Here is a 22,727-nt window from a genome sequence, read left to right on the forward strand (position 1 = left end):
TGAACACTGCCACCTGTTCGTTGGCTTCCCCGGCGGCAACAAGGAGCTCGTCAAAGCATTCCTTGCACACAGCTTTCAGGATTGGTTTGCGTGCAAGATACCCTGTCACGCAGAAGACTAGCCGCGAGTCCCATATCTTTTCAGCGTAATCATGGTTGGGGAGCATTGCGGATTCAAAAGTACAGACTGGTGGGCTAGTTGGTATAGTATTATTTACACAGTATAGCGCAGAAGCACACGAATGGCGAAAGAAGCCGACGGGACACAGCGCTAACAACTGAGTGTTTGTCGCGTTAAGCGCCTATGTCAGTTAAACTTGCTGGGTTGATTTGTTTGTATGTCCTCCTTCTACCACGTTTTTGTGCGGTGATATATATATATATATATATATATATATATATATATCTGCTCTCGTGCAATAAACACTCAGTTATTAGTTAGCGCTCTGTTCCGTCTGTTTATTTCGTCGTCCGTGTGCTTCTGCGCTACTGCGTAAATAAACCATTGTGCTTTATCATGTGAGAAGCTTCTTCAACCTTTCCACTATCCAGCAGTGTGTCCAGTTCATGGTTTACATCCTCACTGCTGAGGAGAAGTGTCAGATCGCCCCCTTCACAGTTGCCACTACTGGGAGCTTTGACGAAATCATAGAAACAAAGGCAGTTCGTGGTGAGCGAAAATTGGGCAGCAGTACGATAGTACCACCGAGGCACGAAACAATGTTCTCGCGCCATGAGTACACATATAAACTTGGAGCAGCACAAAAAGAAACGAGCGCTACTTCCCACAGTTCAGGGCGGGCGCCATCACTGAAGCAGCAGAGCCGGCGCGACTCGCATCGGGCGACGTGATGATGATGATGATGATTTATTGGCATCCCCTTTGAAACGGGGAGGCGACAAATAGTCACCTAGCCTGCTTGATTTAATTAGGTATACTATACATGTGCTTTATCTAGCATTTTTGTATACCTCTCATTATTCTTTCTCTTTTTCAAAAGTTTACCTATGAATTTAAGAGATCAGGTCGTATCCATGTTTTCCCTGCTTTTTTTCCACCAGTACTCTAATCATATCTTGCTTATCTCTACGGCTGATCTGTTGATGTTTCCTTCCACTTTAAACCCAAGCGCTTCTGGGAGTTGCACGTTACCAACGGTTCTCGCTGGGTGGATCCCGTCGCATTCCATTAGGATGTGCTGAGTGGTCTCTGGATCTTTACTGCAGCATACACACGCCTCATCTAGTTCCAAATATTTTTTCCGCTATGTTTTGGTTCTTAGGCAACCGGCTCGAGCCTCAAATAGCAAGGCACTGCCCTTTGTGTTATCGTAGAGATTTTCTCGTCTAATTTCTTTCTTCTCATTCTGGTATATCTCCATTGTCCTTTTTGTTTCCATTCTTTGCATCCAATTCACGGTCTCTATTTCTCTCACTTTCTTTCTGATGACTCCTGGTGTCAACGACAGCGCGCGCCCCCTCGCGGCTCCCTGCTGGCGGCTTCAATGTGCCCCGTAGGCGCAGCGTGTCGCTCGTCACTTTCCCATTCTAGCCACAGTACCTGACGCGCCCTCTCCGGTGCTGACGTGAGAGCATGTACCGATCGCGTGAGCGCAGCTGTTGCGAGCGAGTGAGCAGGTGTGCGCCGGGAAAAGAGAAGCTAAAGGAGAGGGAGTGGCGTCACGTTCACTCTGCCAGGCAAATGTGCAGTCTATGCCAGACAACTGTCTTCCAATAATTAGCCGGGTAAATATCATGCCACCGTCTTGTGTGTGATGTCAATAGTGACGTCATTACTTCCGCTATCTACTTCCGGGTTTTCAGGAATTTCGCCGAAGTCGTGCTCAGGTGGCGGGTCTCTAAAATCTACGATTCTGTGCTTTGGCGTGCGGTAATAAGTGATTTCTAATTCATTATAATTATGCCAGACACTTCAGTAACTCAACGTAACTAAACTTATGCTATGATATCATATCTATAATGAATCCCATGAATTTTCTACTGTACTATTTTTTACATTTTTTCTGAGTTATATTGAATTTTGTCCTTGGTAATCAGGGATTTCTTATTAATTCTAACTATTCCAAACACTTCAGTAACTCAACTTGTAACTGAACTTATGCTCTCATATCATATCTATAATGAAAGCTATGAATTTTGTACTGCACTGTTGTTTTTTGAATTTTTTGTGATTCATTTTTAATTTCGTCCCCTGCCGTCTCAGGAGGTGAACTGGAAGTGCTGCGCAAGGATGAAGAGTGTCACTCAATGCTCATGCCACTAAAAACAGGCAAACTCAACTCCAGTTTATATCAACGTAAAGCGAAGCATTCTTGGTGTAATTGGCTCATGAACCGTGTGTGAGTGTTTATGAAGCGTGGTTTTTGAGTTAAAATATTACTATTAAAGTTATATTATTATGTTATACGAAGAAGTTATTTTATTTGGAGTGAGAAAGTTGGATATTACATACAAACATATACATGCAGTGCATCATACATAAATTATTTGTTTAAATTTTCAGCCGTGAAGCCATAGTAACGTGTTGCACTCGTGGTGTTTCTGATGCGTCGGTTTCTTCTAGTGCAACTGCGAATCAAGACCCGCCAACTGTCTCCACGTGCTGACCTGCTCGCAAGAAAGAGTGTTCTACGCGCTTGTCGAAGCATGCGTGTGTGGCGTTCGGCGTTAGAAGACAGACACGTACGAAAAAGCGCATGAAACTCGGCACGATATGCGCCGATTTAAAAAGGCTCCCAGTGGCAAAGCTGCGTTCTGTCACGTTGCTTTAAATTCGGGGTTACGAGAGCATATGGCACTCTCCCTGCACATTCACCTATGACGAGTACGGCCCCACGTATAATGGGGCAAATCATTAGCATAGGCACAGCTCTTTGGCGAAGCGTTTGGAAACGAGCAGAGCAAGACGAAATCGAGTTGGATCGATTCCCAAAGGAAAGCTTTGTGCGCATCCAGCTGTTTCGCGAGTGCTCTATTCTAAACCCGTTTCATGAACTCGACGTGCGTAGGTGGCAAAGCCGGAATATATCGTCACCAAAATGTTTGTAGTTGAGCCTCGCACTGCACTTTCCAGGGTGCAGCGGCAACTGAGTGGCAGTCCAGCCCCTTCTTCGTGCCGCAGCGCGCGAAAAGATGAGCGGGGAAGGTAACACACGTAAACAACTGGGCGTGAAGTCGATTTGATACCGCACAATACGTCCAAATTCAAACGATACTGATTTCTCAGTAAGATGAACCCCTAACACGATCTACATTGGTCACTCGCCGCGGAGGCACGTTTCATCCCGGCCGCGGCGGCTGCGTTTCAATGGGTGCGAAATCCAAGAAAGCAGGTGTAGTACCGGTTGCTTCCGGTGCACGGTAAAAAGAATTACATGTGGTCAAGCTTAATCCTCAGTTCCACACTACGGCGTGCCTCATAATCAGATCGTAGTTTTGACGCGTAAATCCCAAGAATGTTTCATCAATAGTGTCCGAACAAGGGTTGTCTCAGGCTCGAGCCAACGTTTCGACAAGAAGACATTTCTTCGTCTCCTGTGTTTGAATCATTGACTCCAGTTACATCCCTTGTTAGACCATGATTGATAACAATGCGTCCAAGTGTTACATAAAGCACGTTGTGTTATATGGCTGGACTATTGATACGCGAGTCTTTTCGAATCAGCACAACTATAGTGGCGCTATATCGAGAAGCAATCAAAGGGGACCATATCCGACGAATCTACAGATTGGCGTAGGCGCGTTTATTTCATGCCATGAGATGCTGAAGCAACATCAGCAAAGCTTAACCGCCGCACAACGGAGTGGTCACCTAAAGCGCCACCGACCAGGAGCGCATATTCAAAACATGATTGCTTCACAGACTTTCGATGGCGTATGCACCATCAGAAATACGCCCAATAAAATTTTCGATCATGTTCCTTCGCTCCCATGAGTCAAAGACTCCATGACAACTCTATTGGTGACTAAAACTGACCACGAGGAATTGTTAACTAAGCCCGCAGTCAGGAAATATTTGCCCCGCAATTCACGAATAAACGCGAACGTATCACCACTCCGTGTATACCTTCCCGTGACGCCGTCGCAGATGCCCTCCTTGGCGACAGCGAATCCATCGGGGTTCATGCTGGGCATGATGTGGATACGCGTATTGTCCACCAGGTGGCGTACGTGCGGGTCCACATTGTATTGAATCAGCAGGTGCGAGATCAGGTACACCATCAGCTGGCGGCCGACAGTCTGCGAATGGCGTGGAATATAAAAGCTTGCACGATCGACAATGCAGTACATATAAATAGCTTTGTTCAACGGTTTGAAACACGCTATGCTGTAGTCTCGCTATCTCGAGTTCACTTGCGGCTCTGCATCAAAAGGTTCCCATTTTGTGATGCTACATCTCTCTTACAACATCCATCCTCTAGACCAGCGGTAAGGGACAAGAAGAAAGCATTTTGTAAGTCATCCTGCCGCTTATTTCTAAAACGCATTAAGACCTCATCGAGTTATTTTCGAAGCAACTAAATGTTCTTTTGCCCTTTACATCACGTATAAGTTATTACAACTACATAAATTTACGATGCTCATAAAGCAAAGCACGAGCAATTTTCATAACTTTGGGTTACTCACATAAAAAAGAAGAAAAAAGTAAAGCAACAAGATTCTGGTATAAATTTTCTATGTCACACTCCTTTCGACACCAAGGACAAAGCGCGTGCGCAAATGAATTGTGATAATTTTCCACACCATCGTGTTCTATATTCTGTAGAAGACCACGTTTCTAGCCAACGATTATTGAGGGGGCTGATGACGTAGGTGTTAGCCCTTCCAGTTGGATGGACGCCGTAGACGCATCGTCAACGAGGCAAACATCGCATTTCTCAAAACATCGCAAAACAGTACGAATATGGTTTTTCTAACTCGATAGCGTTGTGCAACATGAGTTGTATACCTGTCATTGTTTTTGGCGTTGGCTGAAAACAGAGGTGGCCGATGACAGAATTTATGTAATGAAAGGAGTGTGCCGATCATGAACAGTGCATGATTATAGCGGCTTTTAACGGAGCCCTGACCCACTTTTTATCGAAGTCGAGAAATGTATTTGAGATAAATTAGGCTATTTCAAAAATACTTTGCCGCTAAAAGTACTTCAGCGTGTTCACCTGAAAAGGAGTTACTGGCAGTCAAACATCCCCGTGGGGGTTTTTCCGCTATTTCTTTAATGACTTGCAATGTAAAGGCTACGGCGAAGCCGTAGTGTCCACAACGCTCCGCCTATTGAACGTCACCGTGGCGAGCTGCTCCAATTTGATTTTGTATGTTCACGTACAAACGTTCACGCACTATTTACGATTTTGGCGTCTGTAAGACGCGCCAAACACGGTTGTCCTTAGCGAGCCGCACTACACTCAGCCAGCGGACTCGTCGTGGCACCCCGCGGCGGCCTCGTTGCCTGCGCTACGTAGCGTAACGCAGCTACATGCAACTGCAGCGTTTGCTTTGTGCACGACAGGGCTTGAGTGCGCGCTCGTGCTCACATGCTCCAGTATGGCAGTGCACGTGGTGCGCACCGCCTTTGTAGCATACCAGCTTGACCAATGGATAGTAGCCAGATCCGACTTAAGCATTTCGAAGCGCTATCAATGGCTCAACTTGAAGCGAGATTTGCCAAGGCGTCTAACCGGGAGCAGCCAGGAATGAGCCATAGGTGGCCAGAGTGCGTGTGGTGTGACCTTATGTTTGAAGTGGTTCGAGGCTAACTGAGTGTTCAAGCTAGTCGAAATCAGCGATACCCGATGGCTACGCCACCGATAAGCTGGGTGGCCAAAGTTTAGTTCCTACATGGGCGGCCGCAGCCGAGCGTGAGCAGACGAGAGTTGGCTTCTTCCGCGAGTACGGAATTATCGAAATCTAAAAAGGCAAACTTTCGCTTACTTCAGCCTGTATATTAAACTGCGTCAAAAAATATACACAGTTACACCTAGGAAGCAACGCACTGATCCAACCACCCTTCTTGCTTGATGTCAGCTGTTGGCCAATACCAGCCGCATATGACAAAATATGGCAGCCCGAAAAGAGTGACGAGAAAGCTTCGATTGAAAAGAACATTTCATAAAAATGGGACATCGCGCTCCACTTACAACCTCCACACGGCGCGCACAGCTGCAAAACATGGCTGAGATTTTCACAGCAGCGTATGCTATGCGCGGACTGTATTTTTTCACCAAGCCCGAGGTGTGGTTCAGGACCCCTTTAATGTGATTTATGACAGAGGCCGATCCCGGAGGTATAGACCAACCAAAATCGCATCTGGGTTGACCCTGATAATGTCGTTGTATTTGTGTTGCTAATGCAAACCGCTAAAAGTAAGCATTCGTATTTTTTCACATTCAGGCAGTACATGTACGGATACATCAATCCTCCATGACCGTTTCATTATCAAGCTGGCTCAATCACTGCATGCGCGTTGGCGTGTCCACTGGAGGCAACACACTTTTTTTCAATATTTTGCGTTTTTCGCGAAGAAAGCATGGGTCTCCTTTATAGCTTCGTGCTTCAAGTCGCCAATTTTTTGCCTTTTAGGAATCCTCCTCCACCATGCGGGTTTCCGCAGAACTGATTTACCATTTACAATGTCCCTTTGCTTCAACTTGACGACTCATTTGGCCTCTTTGTGCAATCTGCTAGCCTCCTAATTAGTTCAAACGGTAGAGTGAATGCCTCGATCCAGGGTCCGAAAGACCTCGGTCCCTGGTTCAATAACCCTGACCAGGACAATTTTTTTTCTTCAACTAGGAAGCTTCCTTTCTTGCATTCTCCACCGGCATAGAACGCCTCACATTACTTGAACTGTGAGAGATCGGAGGCTGGTGGATGGTGCAAGAAAAACCATTTTGCTTGCCAGGTTCAAGCGAGATATAAATAAACTATAGGATAACAAACACAGCAAATAAATGATATAGGCCATCAGTGCCTCTCGTGACCGGAAGCTACAAAGAATAAAGACGACCGAAGACAGTTTTTGCAGATATCTAAGCACACAGGCGATGAAGTCCAGCGTATTCGCAGGGAGTGGAGTCTATATACACATGACTACTGACGTAGGATTTATATTACTACGAAGAAAATGCCAGCCGAACCTTTTAAACGAAACATCACGTTCTATTCACAGTGAAATACACTATGCACAGATTAGACATAAGAAGAGTTACCTCATCGCCGTGAATATTGGCAACGTATTTGACGTTCGGCTTGAGGAGTACTTCATTATCCGGGTCCCTGGTCACCAGCAGAACCCACAAGTCACGTCCTGCAGTTCAGTGAGAGATAATAGAAGCACAGCTAGTTTATGAGGGACATCTCCTCGTTTCACTATTTCTTTTTTCCCCATACATAGGACAGTGTGGTTGCAGCTGTAAAGAACACTCTGTAATCGCAACTTAGCCATATGGGTATGTTAAGTAGCGTACCCCACCGTATATTCGCTCAGTTTACATGATCACGCACGGGGCACCTAAAAATGCTGCTCTCCGTCCAACCCCTACGTGACAATATATAAGTGTGGCGTAAAATTAATGTATCGTCAAGCTTCCCCCTTCCTTGTTCTGGTTTTCTCTTTGTAAAATTCGCGATTCGACGTATAGTCACTTCAGCCGCAGGGGCGAGACAGGCCGCTTTATTGTGCGGTATGGTGAATCTTTCTTTTACGTGACCCTATTACGTCACAGAGAAGTTCCACCGCGAGCTGTACTTTGTGGTGCCGTATGCGTAATCACATAAATTAACCGAATAATGTGACGCCAGTAATTTTGGTCTACATTGCCCTTTTGAAATGTAGGAATAAGTATCTAGACCTTGAGGAACATTCTTTTGAACTTCACAACATAGCCACGTGCCGTAAAGGTTCTAGCTGAGTAGTTGACATAATTAGTTTAATTAGTAAATTATTTGCTTTTGTTTTCATTGCAAATATTACCTTTCGGGGCAAATAATTATTCTGTGGTGATGTAGTTCGAGTAAGTTTCGTAGGCTTTAGTAAAAAAAGTGTTCAAAGTAAAGAAAGCTTTATTTCCCTATGGTCAGTGGGCTTTTTCATGCAGTCATTAATTGTGCCAATTTTTGCTTTAAAATACCCAGCCGACTGGAGAATCCCGCATGCCCAAGACGCGGCAGTGGGTGTGCAGGGAATTTCCCGTGTTTGTTGTAAACAGACACAGTATGAACAAACAAACAAACCTAAGGCTGAGCAAGTGATTAGAATTTCAAAAATAAATAGTACGTTTGCTAATTAGCTCTTAATTCTTTTGTCTCATTTTGATGTCTCATACCAGAATTTTATAGATATGTGACCCTGTTTTGAGTGTGTCAAGGTATCTTATTGTTTACGATCTTAGCAAATGCATGCCTGAGAAATTATTTTGCTTTATGGAATAAAAAGCGCAGGAAGCAAATCTTGAACCTGCACGTGTCATCACCACTTGGTGTAAATCGAGCTGACCAGTGCTGCTAATACTACAATGGGAATACTCCAGCTAGACTCCCTGCTAATTCAAACTGGAAAAAGACCAGGAGCCAGATTCACAAAGCTTTTCTTTCGTAAGTTCGCTTTGCGATTAGCTGGCCGCTTTCGCTAATGATATGTCAGGCATCCGGATTGGCGAAAATGCTTTCTTGCGAGAAATTCTACCGTAAGAAGTGTTTGTGAATTCGGGCCCAGATGTCTGCTGGAATCGTTGCCATTTCTAGCTGGAAGTAGTGCAATTTCCAAGTGCTAACCAGCGGGAAACGAAACTCCTTCAGTTTGGGATATGGTTCGAACTGGGAAGGAGTACTTTTACCAAGTTTAAACCATCCTCATTGCCTGCTGGAAAAAAAGGTTTTTTTAGGCAGGAAAAGTTACAACCACAGCATATTTCCTGTCGAATTATCCAGCATCAGACAGGCAACATGTTCACCTGAGCTAGCCCTATACCCATAAGCTCCTCGATAAATTGACCAGTTGAATGTCCGTTCAGCCATTTCAGGACTAGAATAACTCCTCAAGGCTGGAATTGCGACCCCTTCAGAGAAGAGCAATGCTTTTCACAAGCATGTCGACGCGCTGCCAGCTCCAGCAGCCGCACTAGCCGCGCACTGTTCGGAGTTATCAGCTGTTGCGGAAAAAGAGCTGGGACGCTTGAAGCGAAATGCAGTTCCCACCTATCCAAGCCTACAGGTGTCAGCGACTGTGTACGTTAGTGGGTACGTAGCCCGTGGGGTCAGACAGCAATTGGAGTGCAACGACTGTTGCTCTCTGATGACAAAGCCTCTCACTGGCCAGCCTCTCCAGGAATTCACAAAGCGCCCGAACAGAGGTGGGATTTTGTAACCGGCTGATGAACTGTTCTATTTTCTCGAGGTGCTGAGAGTGTTTGTGAATACTGCCTTGAGAGGAACATTTAACTCTGGACAAGCACTTTAATGCTCTCCTGAATGCGGCAGTACCGGCAGTAATTAAATCAGGCCTTCTGCAGTGCAGGACCATTGACAGCCAGCACCACAACTACACAGTTGAGTTTGTGTGTTTCAAATTTATGAAATCACAGCTTGGGAACTACGCTAGTGCAGCCACTGACAGTAATGACGTCTACAATGGTTTTTATTCGAAACAACTGAAAAGAAAATATGTCAAATTGTAAATGAGCCCTCAGAATTTTGTGTGCCGGGACTCCGTGGACTGTATGCTTAATTCAACGAACCGATCGCAATAAAATATTTGCTCGCATCTTGCTTATTCAAGGCTCGCAGCGACTTTTCGTGCTCCTTAAAAATTTGTCTATTTTTCCTGGTCGCCCAGCCGGACGTGGTAGAAGGTGCAAATGTTTCTGGGTATGCATGTTTGCGTCGGACACAGCACTCGTCTGATGCAAAATAATTGTGGAAAACTCGTCTGAAAGTGGCAAAAATAGTATGCTACTATAAGAATATTCCAGCTTTAATTAGAGCATCCTCGCAAGCATGTTTTGGCAAGATATATCGGTAAGAGCACTTGCCGACTTCCGTATTCTCTGCACTTTGCTACGGTAATCAGTGGCGTATTAACCGCAGGCACTACTACAGCAGTAACTAAACTTGCGTGGTTTTTCTTTTTCTGCTACGTGCGTAGCATAATCCTCTTTGACACTAAAACTGCTGCAAGTGCGCTCGAACCTTCGTAGACTGCATTTGAGACACTGCTATAGTACTCTAGATCTAGCGTTATAAACAAGGTCACACAGTGGATCGTTGTTCCACCATCCCAGGTTTTGAAAACAGTCGGCGTCGCGGCCATCGCGCAGGCAGGATTCGCGGTGGTACTCTGCGTCGATGGCGCCCTCAGTGAAAAGAGTGGCGGCCGTTTGCAACTCTGCAGTCAGCGTCTCTCTATTGTGGTCTCGGCGTCTTGACAGGCACAGAATTTATCGAGGAGGCTATGCCCTACGCCACAACCACATTTCATTTCAGGGGAACAACAGTTGCGTTATGGGCTTAGATTTTTGGTTTCTCACAGTGGTTTTAACGGGTAACGTTACCTCAAGCTTCTGAAAATACAAAATGATCTCCTTGCGAGGTTGAAAGCATGCCTTAAAAGTACCTAAGGGCCAACCGAGCATCACATCCTACGAGTGGACAATCCTACTGCTGTACGCTTTTAATGGATCACATAAAGCTGACGTAAACATATTAAATTCATCATTTATTTACTTACAATATACAAGCGCAAAAGGGGACGTTAAACAATCAAGAGCGCGCCTCGTCATCTTCTATTCAGTCATCTATTCCTATTCTTCTGCTATTCAGTCATCTGTACAGCGGTTCCGGGACGGGCTTGGCGTTTCTGGTGGCCGGATGGCATGCGCCAGCAACTGTCGCTAGTAAGATATGATCGCGAGCGAATAGAATAACACGACAATCTCAATTTTCTTGCCGATTAAACAGTTATGCGGTCAAAGTTTATTCAAGACCGAGCTTCTCTCTTTTTTTCTTGCCATGTGTGTTTGGGCTTCATTTCATAAGTGGAGCGAAATATGTTTATGTCACGTCACGTCGAAGCGAGGCACACCTTCATTACCACTGCTCGCTATGTGCGCCCGATCGCCACAGGGTACGCGATTGAGTATCGAAAAAAGGCATGCAAGCAATGCCCTTTACTGATCGGTTGTCTGGGGGCGCTGAAATAGTGGCGCTATCACGCGGTTGCTTTTGTATTTCACGGGCTTTCTTTAAAGGCAATTACAAGAAGCTCCATCCTTGGTACTTAGTTGCGAACGCATTAGTCAGCCATTTTTAAATGCTATCTACAGCTTTCGTATTGGCACTTTCTTGGTGAAGCCAATATTTACGAAGTTAGGCAATTAGTTCATACTAATTCATTGACTTTGCAAAACGAAAGAAATACCGCAGACTAGGACAAGCGGTTCTCGACACCACTGAGTCATTTTGAGCATCATAACACACTCCGTCGTTTCTAAAACATTGGCTACTTTTAGCTGGGACATCCTGTATATATCTAAAGCGTTCAAGCCCAGCATACTACTCTTCAAGGAGAAGTCCTAGCATAAGATTCCGTGGCCACCACAATCACTTTTGTATGTTCAGTTGCTAGTTGTACATCATCGGAGGAGCTGTCCCGTATTGATGCATCTGTCGGAACGGAGAACTACCAATTTCGCCCCGAACACCAGTGCACATTGGTATTCAAGTGAAGACCAATCTTGAGCAATGTGCATGTAAACACTTCTTCAGTTGTATCACCGGGATGCTAGATTGGGGCTGCTGAACCTGTGGCTTTCTTTCCTAAGAAGTCTCTTTTCTCGAAACTTGGTCAAATGTAAATGGAGCTTGGTTGCGTTAGGGCTTAGATTTTTTGGTGAGATTCTCCTCAGTAATATAATGTGAATACTCCTCTGACGTTTCTGCAAGTCTTCCTAATAGATGTGACAACAATGGCCTCTCCACGTCTCCTTCCATACGCCCCACTTCCGACCGCTACATCGTTCAGCGGCGCGAAGATTGAATTCTAGACAGTGGTAGAAGAAAGACAGGGAGGTTAACCCAACTCAAGTCTCCCTGTGCTACCTTGAGTGTGGGAGGGGGAAAAGAGAGTCAGATACATTCCAGGCATTTGAAGCTTCTCATCGAGCCACCATGCTGGATTAGTGATGTATAGCAGTATGCAGCTGAGCATGACATCGTGATACCGACTCCCACCCATCGGTGGCAGTGTTCCAATGAGCGCACACCGAAAAAAAATATCGTGTGCGATGCTTTGGGTGCACGGTAAAGAATCACTGATCGTCAACGTTATTGCGAAGTGCTTCGCTGCAGCCTTCCTCAAAACATGCTGGCCGGTTTCGGGACGTTCGACGCCATAACGCAAATTGAAGGTCCAAGAACAATACCCCGTTGCAAGCAGCAACAATAGCTTGGTCTTGTCCGAATGCTAACAATGCCTAGTCCCCGCACGAGGAGCCTCGTCCATGCGGAGGCTGCCTTGCAACAAATCAAATAGCGTGAAGCGCTCTGTTACTCGCTGTCCTCTTACGTTTTTGTGGTACACGACGTATGCTTTGTGCGGCGCCTGTGTTATATAACATGCGATAAAAAATATCGCGGTAGAAGTGTGGGCGAAGCTGTGGGAATAAAGTGTGCCTATATGATTTGTAAGTTGCATTAGCGGTACTGTTCCTTATCGTGACCAGGATTGCTTATCGCTTTGAGTAGAAAGCACTCGAGGAAACGATAATTGCAAGAGTGTTCACTTCCTGTATTGCCGCATCCTAGAATAACTGTTCTATGCACTCTACGCTGCGATAAGAGGAACAAAAGATTGCATGGGCCTGCCATGGTGCTCACTGTCCAGTGGCACGCGCGTATCAGACAGGAGAGTTACAGTTTTACTTAAGGGGCTATGGCAATTGCGTGCATTACATATTAGCGTCATGCGAGATAATGCAATCACGTGCATTGCTTGAGTTCGTTGCGAACTGGTGTCGCCATCTCGACCCGAGCAGCCTTCTCATTATCAGTACTGTATTTATGGCAGTGGCTGTTGCTCGTCCGTACGTTACCTGCTAGCCCAAATACATTCCGCATATGAATACTATACATCCCACTGTTTACATGTAAAGTTTGCGGCTCTTTTCAGTCCTCTTAATTTCTTGCTTGGGGAGTTTTTTTTTTTATCGCGCTGGCTGATCGCATGCACGGGCCTCCTCTGTTCGCGGCTATGCATGTGTGTGCTCGCTTGCGGATGTGTACCAGTGTGCATCCTTGCAAAACGTCTGCATCTGCGCGGTTGTATGGTTTTGCCATCACTCAGCCCACAGGTAGGCACAGAGAGAGAGAGAGATAAATGAGATGCGAAAGGCAGGGAGGTTAACCGGAAGGTAGATATCCAGTTTGCTACCCTACACTGGGGAAGGGGTAAGGGGAGACAGAAAGATAAAGAAAAATGAGCTCACTTAGAGAGGGAGATAAAAAACACGCACACACACACACACACACCAAAATCAGGAGCGTCACAGTCGTTCGAACAGGTCACTTCACCGGAGGAACTTCAGTAGCGCCCTCGTCGCCTTCTGCTGTGAAGACCGTATCAGCCGGCATTCTAAAATCCTCTGCATAGAAAGCTGCCGGTCGTCGAGGCGTGCCAACTCCGTTACGAGCCACTGTCTCTGGGAGCTGTAGCGGAGACAATGACACAGCATATGTTCGACTGTTTCCTTGCTGCCGCAAGTATCACAGGCAGCACTTTCAGCCATTCCGATGCGACAACAAAAGCGTTCGTAAAGGATACTCCAAGCCACAGTCGGTAGAGAGCAGTTGTCTCGATTCGAGGATGTCCAGATGGAATGCGTAGTCGGAGGGATGGGTCCAAGCGGTGCAGTCGAGTATGTTGGAAACCAGGTGTGTTCCACATGGATCGTGTGGAATCACGCACGATTATGCGAAGCTTTGTTTCTGCATCGGCTCTTGATAACGGGATGGGTTCCTTCACAGCATTTTCGTGAGCCCTCCTCGCAGCTTCATCGGCCTGTTCGTTTCCCATGATGCCGCAGTGGCCTGGGAGCCACTGAAAAGTGATGCCTTTTTCTGCTAGTTGGTCTTGTGGTCTACGACGGAGAGCGGATAGCAGACAATACAGGGCGGCCTTCGAATCTGTAAATGTGCTCCATCTTCGTGGTAACTCTTCGTGAATCATGTGAAGTGCGCAGCGAAGTGCAGCAAGCTCCGCCGCAGTCCACGTTGTCCGGTGAGAAGTTTGAAACTGAAGGGTCACGGCTTTTGCGGGGAAGATCACAGCCCCTGTAGATCCGTCAAGAGTTGTCGAGCCATCAGTGTAAATGTGAAAATGGTCCATGTATGTCTCGTGCAGCATGAGGAGAGATAGCTGCTTGAGAGCTGGGGACGTGAGTCCTGCTTTCGTTCGAATCCCTGTTACCGAAAGTCGAACTTGTGGATGAGTCAAACACCAAGGAGGTGATAGCAGCCTCTGGGCAGGCGTATAATCTCGAGGGAGGCCGTCACGGTACGCTGATGTCGCCTGGCAAAAGGAGGCATTGGGTCGGTCATTCGGCAGAGTGACGAGGTTATGGAAAGGGGAGCGGGAAAAGTGCCTGATTTGTGCTTTGAGCACTTCCAATGTCATGTGAGTTGTCACTGGGTAATGTTGAGCTATTGCAATTGTCTCCACTGTCGATGTGCATCGTGGCAATCCAAGACAAACCCTTAATGCCTGCGCCTGAGCACTTTCGATTGTGCGGATGTTGCTTCTTCAGGTATTGCTCAGTACAGGTAAGCTGTACCTCAGCTATCGGAGAAACAGTGCCCTGTAGAGTTGTAACATTGCGTGTACTGACGCTCCCCACGTTTTCTCTCCAAGAAATTTGAAAACGTGTGAAATGGCCATTAGGCGTTTCTTTAGGTAGGTCACATGGGGACTCCAGCTGAGGTCTCGATCAATGATCACCCCTCAGAATTTGTGTGCCCTGGCGTAACAGATGTTTTGCCCATTGATGGATATGGTGTAAGGCGTCATTGAATTCCGCGTAAACGCGACCAGCGTACATTTCTCAGGTGAAATCTGGAGGCCTTGTTCGCTGAGACACGCCGAAATTGATGTCGCAGATTTTTGAAGTCTTGCGCGCACCTGAGGACGTGTTACACCTGACGTCCACACGCAGCTGTCATCGGCGTGATATCTGGACAGCATTTGGTATGCGTTCCACGAGACCGACAAGAACAAGGTTGAATAGTGTGGGGCTCAAGACACCACCTTTGGGAACACCACGATATGTGCAGTGTTGAGACGTCGGACCGTACTCGGTCTGCACAAAGAATGACCTAATGTGTAAGTAGTTGCGGGTCCACCGGTGCACGCGGCCACCAAGGCAAACCGATTCCAGAGCATCAAGTATGGCATCATGAGCAACATTGTCATAAACTTCTTTTACGTCCAGAAACATGGGGACAGATAATCGTTTACATCTCTTTTGATGCTGGACGTAAGTTACCAGATCGATGACATTATAGATGAAGCAGCGGAGACGTCGAAAGCCGGCCATAGCGTTTGGATGAACTTGGTAGCGTTCCAGGTACCACTCCAATCTGGCAAGGATCATGCGTTCCATCCCTTTCCCTACGCAACTTGCCAGCGCGATTGGGCGGTATGACGCGAGCTCTAGTGGTGGTTTGAGGAGTGGCACCAGGCGGCTTGTCTTCCATTTTTGAGGAACGTTTCCATCCTGCTAGGATTCATTGAATATATCCAGTAAGGCATTTCGTGCTCGCTCACCCAGGTGGCACAAGATGCGGCACGATATGCCATCTGGTCCAGGAGACGACGACCGATTACACAAAGCAACAGCCGCATCAAGTTCCTCGGTGGTGAAAGACAAGTCCATGCGTGAATCCCGTGTATGCGGCTCAATGCTATCCGTACCAAGGGAGCCTGTGTACGTTGATGGACCTGCAATCTTTCTGCAGAAATCTTCCGCAACCTCGATGTCCTCTCGATGTTGAAAAAGTGCCAAGGCTTTGAATGGCACGCGTTGTTCGGGAAATGTACGTAGGCCTCGCACGGTTCTCCATATATGAAAAAGAGATTTTGGGGGGTCTATGGATTCACAAAATTTTGCCCACCGTTGAGATTCCAGTTTGGCCATTCGGCGCTGGATTTTCTTTTGCGTGCGTCTGGCTATTCTGAGATCATGGATGGACTTTGTGCGTCGGTATCTTCGCTCGGCCCGCCGACGAATCGCACGGAGTCGCTCTAACTCCACGTCGGATTTTGAGAACTTTGGATTGCATGTCAGCGTGCACATCGCATTCTGCGCTGCCTCCTTGATCGCTTGCAGAAGGCCAGAAGAGAGACCGTTGCGACAAGCTTCTTCCATGCTGGTTTTGAATGTAGACCAGTCAATTCGGCGGATTGTGTTTCGCGAATAGCAGCTGGCCGAACCTTTGATCTGAAGGTAACTGGGGATATGATAACTCCCATGCGTCTCAATGTCAAAAAAACCACTTTACACAAGTAGCCAAGCGACGTGACACAGAAGCCAAGTCTAAGCAACTGCTGTGTGATGAGCCTCGTAGAAAGGTAGGGCTCCCATCATTAAGCAGGGACAGTCATGGTCAGATGCGAATGAAGCCAGTCGTAGGCCGGTTGCGTTAATTTTAGAGCTTCCCAAGATAGGGTGATGGGCGTTAAAGTCTCCCGTGATAATCCATGGACCAGGGGTTGCTGTCAAGATGTCTTCTAGTCTCTTGCTATCAAACCGGGTTGAAGGGGATAAGTAGGTATCCACCAGTGTAAAGGCTATATCATGAGCCAATAAAGGAAGAAATAAAGAAGAAGAAAAAGCAGATGATGAGAAGAGAACAAGAAGACACGTGGAGTCGGTGGCAGAAATAAAGAAAGAAGAAGTTAGAAAATAAGAGCGTCTGAATAAAAGGAATACAACATGAAAGCAGAAGAAGAAGCGCAAAAGTGCACGCGCAGCTACGTGGCCAATGGGAGAAGGGACACGTAGCCGAAGAGAGCAGCCCAGCTACGCGCTGGGATGACAAAGGGGAGAAGGATCTGGAGGCCGGACAAGACGGGTGGATCACGGAGACGGCGGCAACCCAATGGAAGCTGTTCTTCAGCTGCCGCGGCCACGACCCGCGAGCTGAGTGGACGTCCCACCGGAAGCCGCAGCTACAGGCTGACGGCGCCGCTTCCCGGATTCCCTGCGGCTACGATCCGCAGGCTAGCGGAGTTGACCGGGCGATCCAGGCGCCTCGGTCACCCCACCGTCGTGACCACCGATCCAGGCCAACCGTGGACCGAACGTCGGACACAGCGACGTCGAGTCTACGACGAATCGGCGGGCCCAACGACGTGTCGCCGGAAGCCGCGACGACGAGGTGACGTGGCCACGTCGATGGAGGCAATGTAAATATTTTGGACTCATCAATTCAAGATAGCTGAGGACTTCGGAGAATTGCTGGAATTAACTCGTTTTGTAAATTGTTAGCTTTGTGTTGTTTGCCGTTTCCTTTTTGCAATTATAAATGTTTGTCTTAAATGAGCGACTTGTCCCTGTCTGTCTTCAGTCTACCGAAATCCGTGACAGGCTACCTTTTTCTTCTTAACAGTCAGGCAAACATACTGATTCTCATCATGAGGTGGCGCTTGCTGAACGACATAGGTATGGTCCCGACGAATAAACACAACGACCTTGCTGCTTTCGCTGCAAGTTGAGGACATGATTGATTCGTAGCCGGATAGCCGGATTGGGTTTGATAATTTCGGTTCACAGATTACGATGATTGGGGAACGGTTAGAGTATACAAACTGACGAAAGTCAGGCATCCGACATCTAAGTCTTCTGGCGTTCCACTGGATAATAGATGCTTCTCTGACCTCTTGGCGGAGCAATTGGCGGAACTCTTGGCGGAACAATTGGTGAATGCCATCCATGGTTCTACTCGAGAGCTGCTAGGACGGGGCTCAGCGCGTCCAGCACTTGCAGGCCACTTCGAGCGGCTGGGGTTGCAATACTTGTCAGTAGCTCTTTAATGACATTCATTAGGGACCGCAGCATCGGTATGATCTGTCGGTCAACCCTTGGTACTTCATCCACCGAAGTGTGTGTGGAAGTAGACATCAGGCTGGAAGGCTTCTTGGCAGGCTGTGTGCGTGGAAGCGCAGGCCAGTCTTCCGCGGCGTTAGATTTCTCAGCCTCAATCCTCTTCGTGCTTGCATGTTTACTTGCACTCGAAGGTAGTGGGTTGGGTACATTCTGCGTATGGTCAGCACTCCGTCTTGTACGCTTCCGCCGACGATTACGCCGGCGTCGTACAGTCTCAGCAGCTTCTCTGTGGGATGAGTTGTCTCTGACCATTTGTTTAAGCACGGCAATTTCTCTCCGGATTTGCGGGCACTCTTTGGATGAGGCATCATGTGATTCATCACAGTTACTGCACTTTAAATGTGTTGCGCGGCAAGCGTCCACAGCATACGACTCCGCACAGCGTGGACAAACCGTACTCTTTGTACAGACGCGCATGGCATGGCCGATCTGGTAGACCAGGAACCCCGTTTCCTCGACGAGCTCGCCATAGTTGACCTCTGGCCGGGTGTCACCGCATTTGACTCCGCGTCCATAGCCACAAGGTAGTGAGCCTCGCTGATGACCTCGTTGAGGCTGGACCAGGCACGTTGATTTCCCAGGGAGCTTGCCATAGCAGACCTCAGGCGGGGCGGGCCTGTGGAAGGCCACAGCGACGGACATCGAAAGTTATCGTCGATGGTTTCTGCACAATTTCTTGGTCGTGAGTAGTTCGTAGTCACTGGGCGCTCAATGAAAGTGCGTTTGAAGTGTTTGTGCAAATAGGCGATGATGTTGGGTGCGTTGTTGCCGTCTGTAGATGATGCACGTCTATGCAGTGCCAGCATGGGGTACTTGATTAAGGCTAAAGAAGGCGCTTTAGTTGTGCGACGTGCTGCAACATTTTCCTGAAATTCCTGAGAATTACCATTGCCTGGTCATTGAAAAGCCTACTACGCCTAATTTTCTTATGTTCGTCCATGTTTCCTAGGTCTGCGGTGAGTGTGCCGCACGTAAACCACGAGTTTAACTTGCGCTTTGTGCTACTATTTTCTAAGGTTTACTGAAAACCTTTACTTTTCACATGAGCTGCACAAGGTCATTCAATAGTCGACGGTACACACTCATTGTTCATCATAGTTGTGGGTGATTGGTGCAGATTATTCAAGTGGCATTTACAGGTGTCGAAGGCACAGGTAAAGTTTGCAAGCGAGAGAAAGACGTTTATTATTGAAAAAAGTATATATATATATATATATATATATATATATATATATGAAATCTGTGGCCATTTCGCGTGGACTTCTTGAGCGGTCGTTTCGAGTGGTCGCTCTCCACCGCATCTTCTCGAAATAACCGCTTAGTTTTAAAAACCTCGCGCTTTTCTGGCGTCAAAGTTTAGTGACAACACGACCTCATCATGATTGCTTCCTAGGCCACAAAAAATTAAAATCGTGTACTGCTTGAAGAAAGGCGGCTCTGTCGCTCAGATTTCGTAGCAGATGTAAGAAAGCAGGCTCCTCGATCTCCAATCGATCGACACGGTGAGTTCTGCAGGAGACTGCAGTAACGATCAATTTCTGGAGAATCACGAGATGCACATGGGCAAGCAAGGAAAATAAGTTGAAGAGAGGGGCTTGATTGTTCGTTATAACCATGAGAAGCCGACCGTGAAGGTCGGGGAACTGTAGAACAGGAATTGCCTGTTCTTATTAATTAAAATGTACAAATTACAAGTAAAAACAAAACGTAATTGCTCGGAAAGACAATTTGCAAAGGTGGGAGCCGAGCCCACATTTCGCGCATTGCGCGTGCTATCTTCAGTATACCGTGAGCTGCTGCGGCAAATGACCTACGCTCCTCGTTGCGTGTAAGGATGTGGCCCTAGAAGCGTGAGCCAGTCCCATCGTAGCAGATGTGTAACATCCTTTCAACCTCGGGCGCCGCGTAGTACCTGAACTGAGTAGTCGGCGAATGGCTAGCAATATTTCGTATTATCATGCGTCTGCGAACAAGAAACATCAGCAGCACTTTGTGAACCATTTTGTAACTATTTTTACATAATTTTCACCATCAGAAAGGAATGCAATAGCTCTCGTGTACTAACATTTGGGTGCACATTAAGGAATCACGGCTGGATCCTCATATTTACGATGGTGGGCAGGTATAGCCCTCTTGGTCTCTTCCACCTGGCAGGGCTAGTGGCGTGCCGCAGTTTACGACACATTCAGCTGTTGTACTGCATGAAAGACCATGAACATGCAGCCTCGTGGCCATTGTTCATGTTATTCACGTAACACTAATTGTGAACAGAAAACGTAGGTCAGAGAGAGCAAATCTAAGGAAATGTAGAGTGTTCGGCATGAGGCAAAATTCTTCAATAGACTTGCTAGTCTGCTTCCAATGTACACACATTCGCACTCACAGACGCGAATCTAAGCTTGCGAGCCTGCGGTAAAAATTGCGCGTGGTGGGAACTGTAGTATGGCGTGAATTTTTTTTCGCAAGGCTACAAAGTCCGTGTCGCTGTTTTGGAGCTCCATTGATCAATTTTCTTCAATCAGCATTATCATCTGTAACCATGCTGCTGCAAGCCGAATAAGGAACTTACCTTTTGCGCTATGCAGACAAAAATGAATTGTACAAACCTTCGACAGACTTTCCAATAGTGTAGAGCTTGGTGAAATCTGGGTAGCGTTCACTGGTGTACTTCAGGAATGCAGTCATCTCATCGTGGTCGTAGTAGGTGAGTGCCTGGGCGTTGCCTACGTCTGTTATGGCGTATGATTGGCAGCGGTGAACTGCGCAGAGGCATACCAGCAGTGACGCCAGTCCGAGCAGGATCAACGACTTCATTGCAGCGCTTGTTCTTTTCTCTCAAGCACTGTAAATGACACAACAAATTCGTTACACGGCTGAGCACCAATTCTTGAGCTCTTCCGTAGGTCGTAATTACTTCATTAAAAAGGCAAACTTGGTGAATTGGTGAGTGCTAATTATTGCAAAAAGCACGTACGCACAAGGAAGACTGAATAACACAGGACTAGTGCTTATGCATTCAGTCGCAATTACGAACGCTCTGATATAGCTACTTCTTCCAAGAAAAGTTCCGTGGTTCTTTGCACTCATGGCGCGAATGAAGTCAAAATGGCGTCATTTATAACGCGCCATTCAGTTATAAGGAGCATCCGGGAGTTGCTAATAAAAATACTTGAATTCATTGCAAATCATATTAGACTTAATCCTACAGCTTTACCCGGCGTGGTATCCCAGTGGGTTTTGCGCTGCGCTACTGAGCTCGAGGTGGCGGGTTTGATTCCGGCCACGGCAGCCGCATTCCGATGGCGGAAGAATGCACAGATGCTCGTTTACCATGCAGTGGGTGCACGTTACAGAACCTCAGGTGGTCAAAATTATTCTGCGGCCCCGTACTACGGCGTGCCTTTTGGGTTTGGCACCTAAAACCCCGTAATTCAATTTTTAATTTAATCAAAAGTCAGAGACTGCTCGAATTTTCTTCGCAATTTTGAATAAGTTTATTTCAGTATCTTTGGCATTTCCCATGCACCGTCACAAATTGGAATTCATTGCGCGTGCTGCTTCACTTAGTGATTCGTTCTACGTAAATCGCTGTATATTATCCCGTGGCAATATGTTACACGTATTACAACATTCGTTATATTATTTTCTTGTGGGCTTTGTTACCCAATAAACGATGCACAGTCCTATCTTATTTTTTTGGAATGTAAATCTGGCATAGTAACACACAAAAATCACTTTTATTGTGTGACGTGCTTCCTTCCAGCTGAGATGACACATTACTTTCTTATTAATTTTTTATAGATAGACTTTTTTTTTCTTGTGGGTGCCACCACCCTTGCCGCCTTAATGAAAGCTAAGCACAGTGAGAGGAGAACAATGAAAAAAAGGAGAAACACTTGTCAAGCGAGTAATAGTACAGCACAGAAGCAAAATGCGATGACAAAGCTCACCATGAATGCTACAATTACCCAAAAGCACACAAGAAAACATCAAAACTTCCATGTGACGTCAGAGAAAAATACCCATGGTAAAAAATATAAATAACTTTCATGTGACGTCACGGAGCCGTCTCCCACCGCACTAGTACTCAAAGATGGTGACTACGATGACGTCAGTGCACGCACACACTGCTTTGCTTTTTGACGGCAATTGTTTTTCACCGGTTTATCACTGTTACCGCTCTGACGCTCGACGCAAGACAGGCCTGTCGTTGATGTCATGCTGTCATGTTTCTCGCTTACGCCGCTTCTCGACCTGCAAGTACCCAAATATGGCGACGTCCGTGCAACCTATCTTTAGAATAATGTTTCCTGTGGTTGTGTAATTGGGCTAGGTAAAACGTTGACAGTCACTTCAGCACACGATAAAGAAGATGAAGGTGAAAGCCTCCGCGCTCACGAGACATTCATTAAATTACTTAACATTCTCTTTCGAATGCGTTGTTACTTCCTATTGTTTTCTACAATCAAAGGTCGTGGGTTCGAGTGCCACAACTTAACTCTATCTTAATTTACTGCGTCTTAATTAACTTCGCCATATGTGCCACCAAAGGTCG

At 46.7% G+C, this 22,727-nt stretch overlaps 1 protein-coding gene across 1 annotated transcript in view; it reads right to left on the reverse strand.

The window, feature by feature from the left end:
* The window catches only part of LOC119442478 (carboxypeptidase M-like), a 43,195-nt gene extending 22,187 nt beyond the window's left edge, over window positions 1–21,008 (reverse strand). The window contains exons 1-3 of the mRNA XM_049661700.1: window positions 20,779–21,008; window positions 7,229–7,326; window positions 4,087–4,259 (exon numbers count right to left, since the gene is read on the reverse strand). Coding sequence (XP_049517657.1) covers window positions 4,087–4,259; window positions 7,229–7,326; window positions 20,779–20,986 — 479 coding nt within the window. The 5' untranslated portion in view covers window positions 20,987–21,008. The remainder of the gene's footprint in view (window positions 1–4,086; window positions 4,260–7,228; window positions 7,327–20,778) is intronic.
* Window positions 21,009–22,727: the final 1,719 nt, after the last annotated feature.

The sequence above is a fragment of the Dermacentor silvarum genome, chromosome 1 (assembly GCF_013339745.2).
Source record: "Dermacentor silvarum isolate Dsil-2018 chromosome 1, BIME_Dsil_1.4, whole genome shotgun sequence".
Taxonomy (NCBI): Eukaryota; Metazoa; Arthropoda; class Arachnida; order Ixodida; family Ixodidae; genus Dermacentor; species Dermacentor silvarum.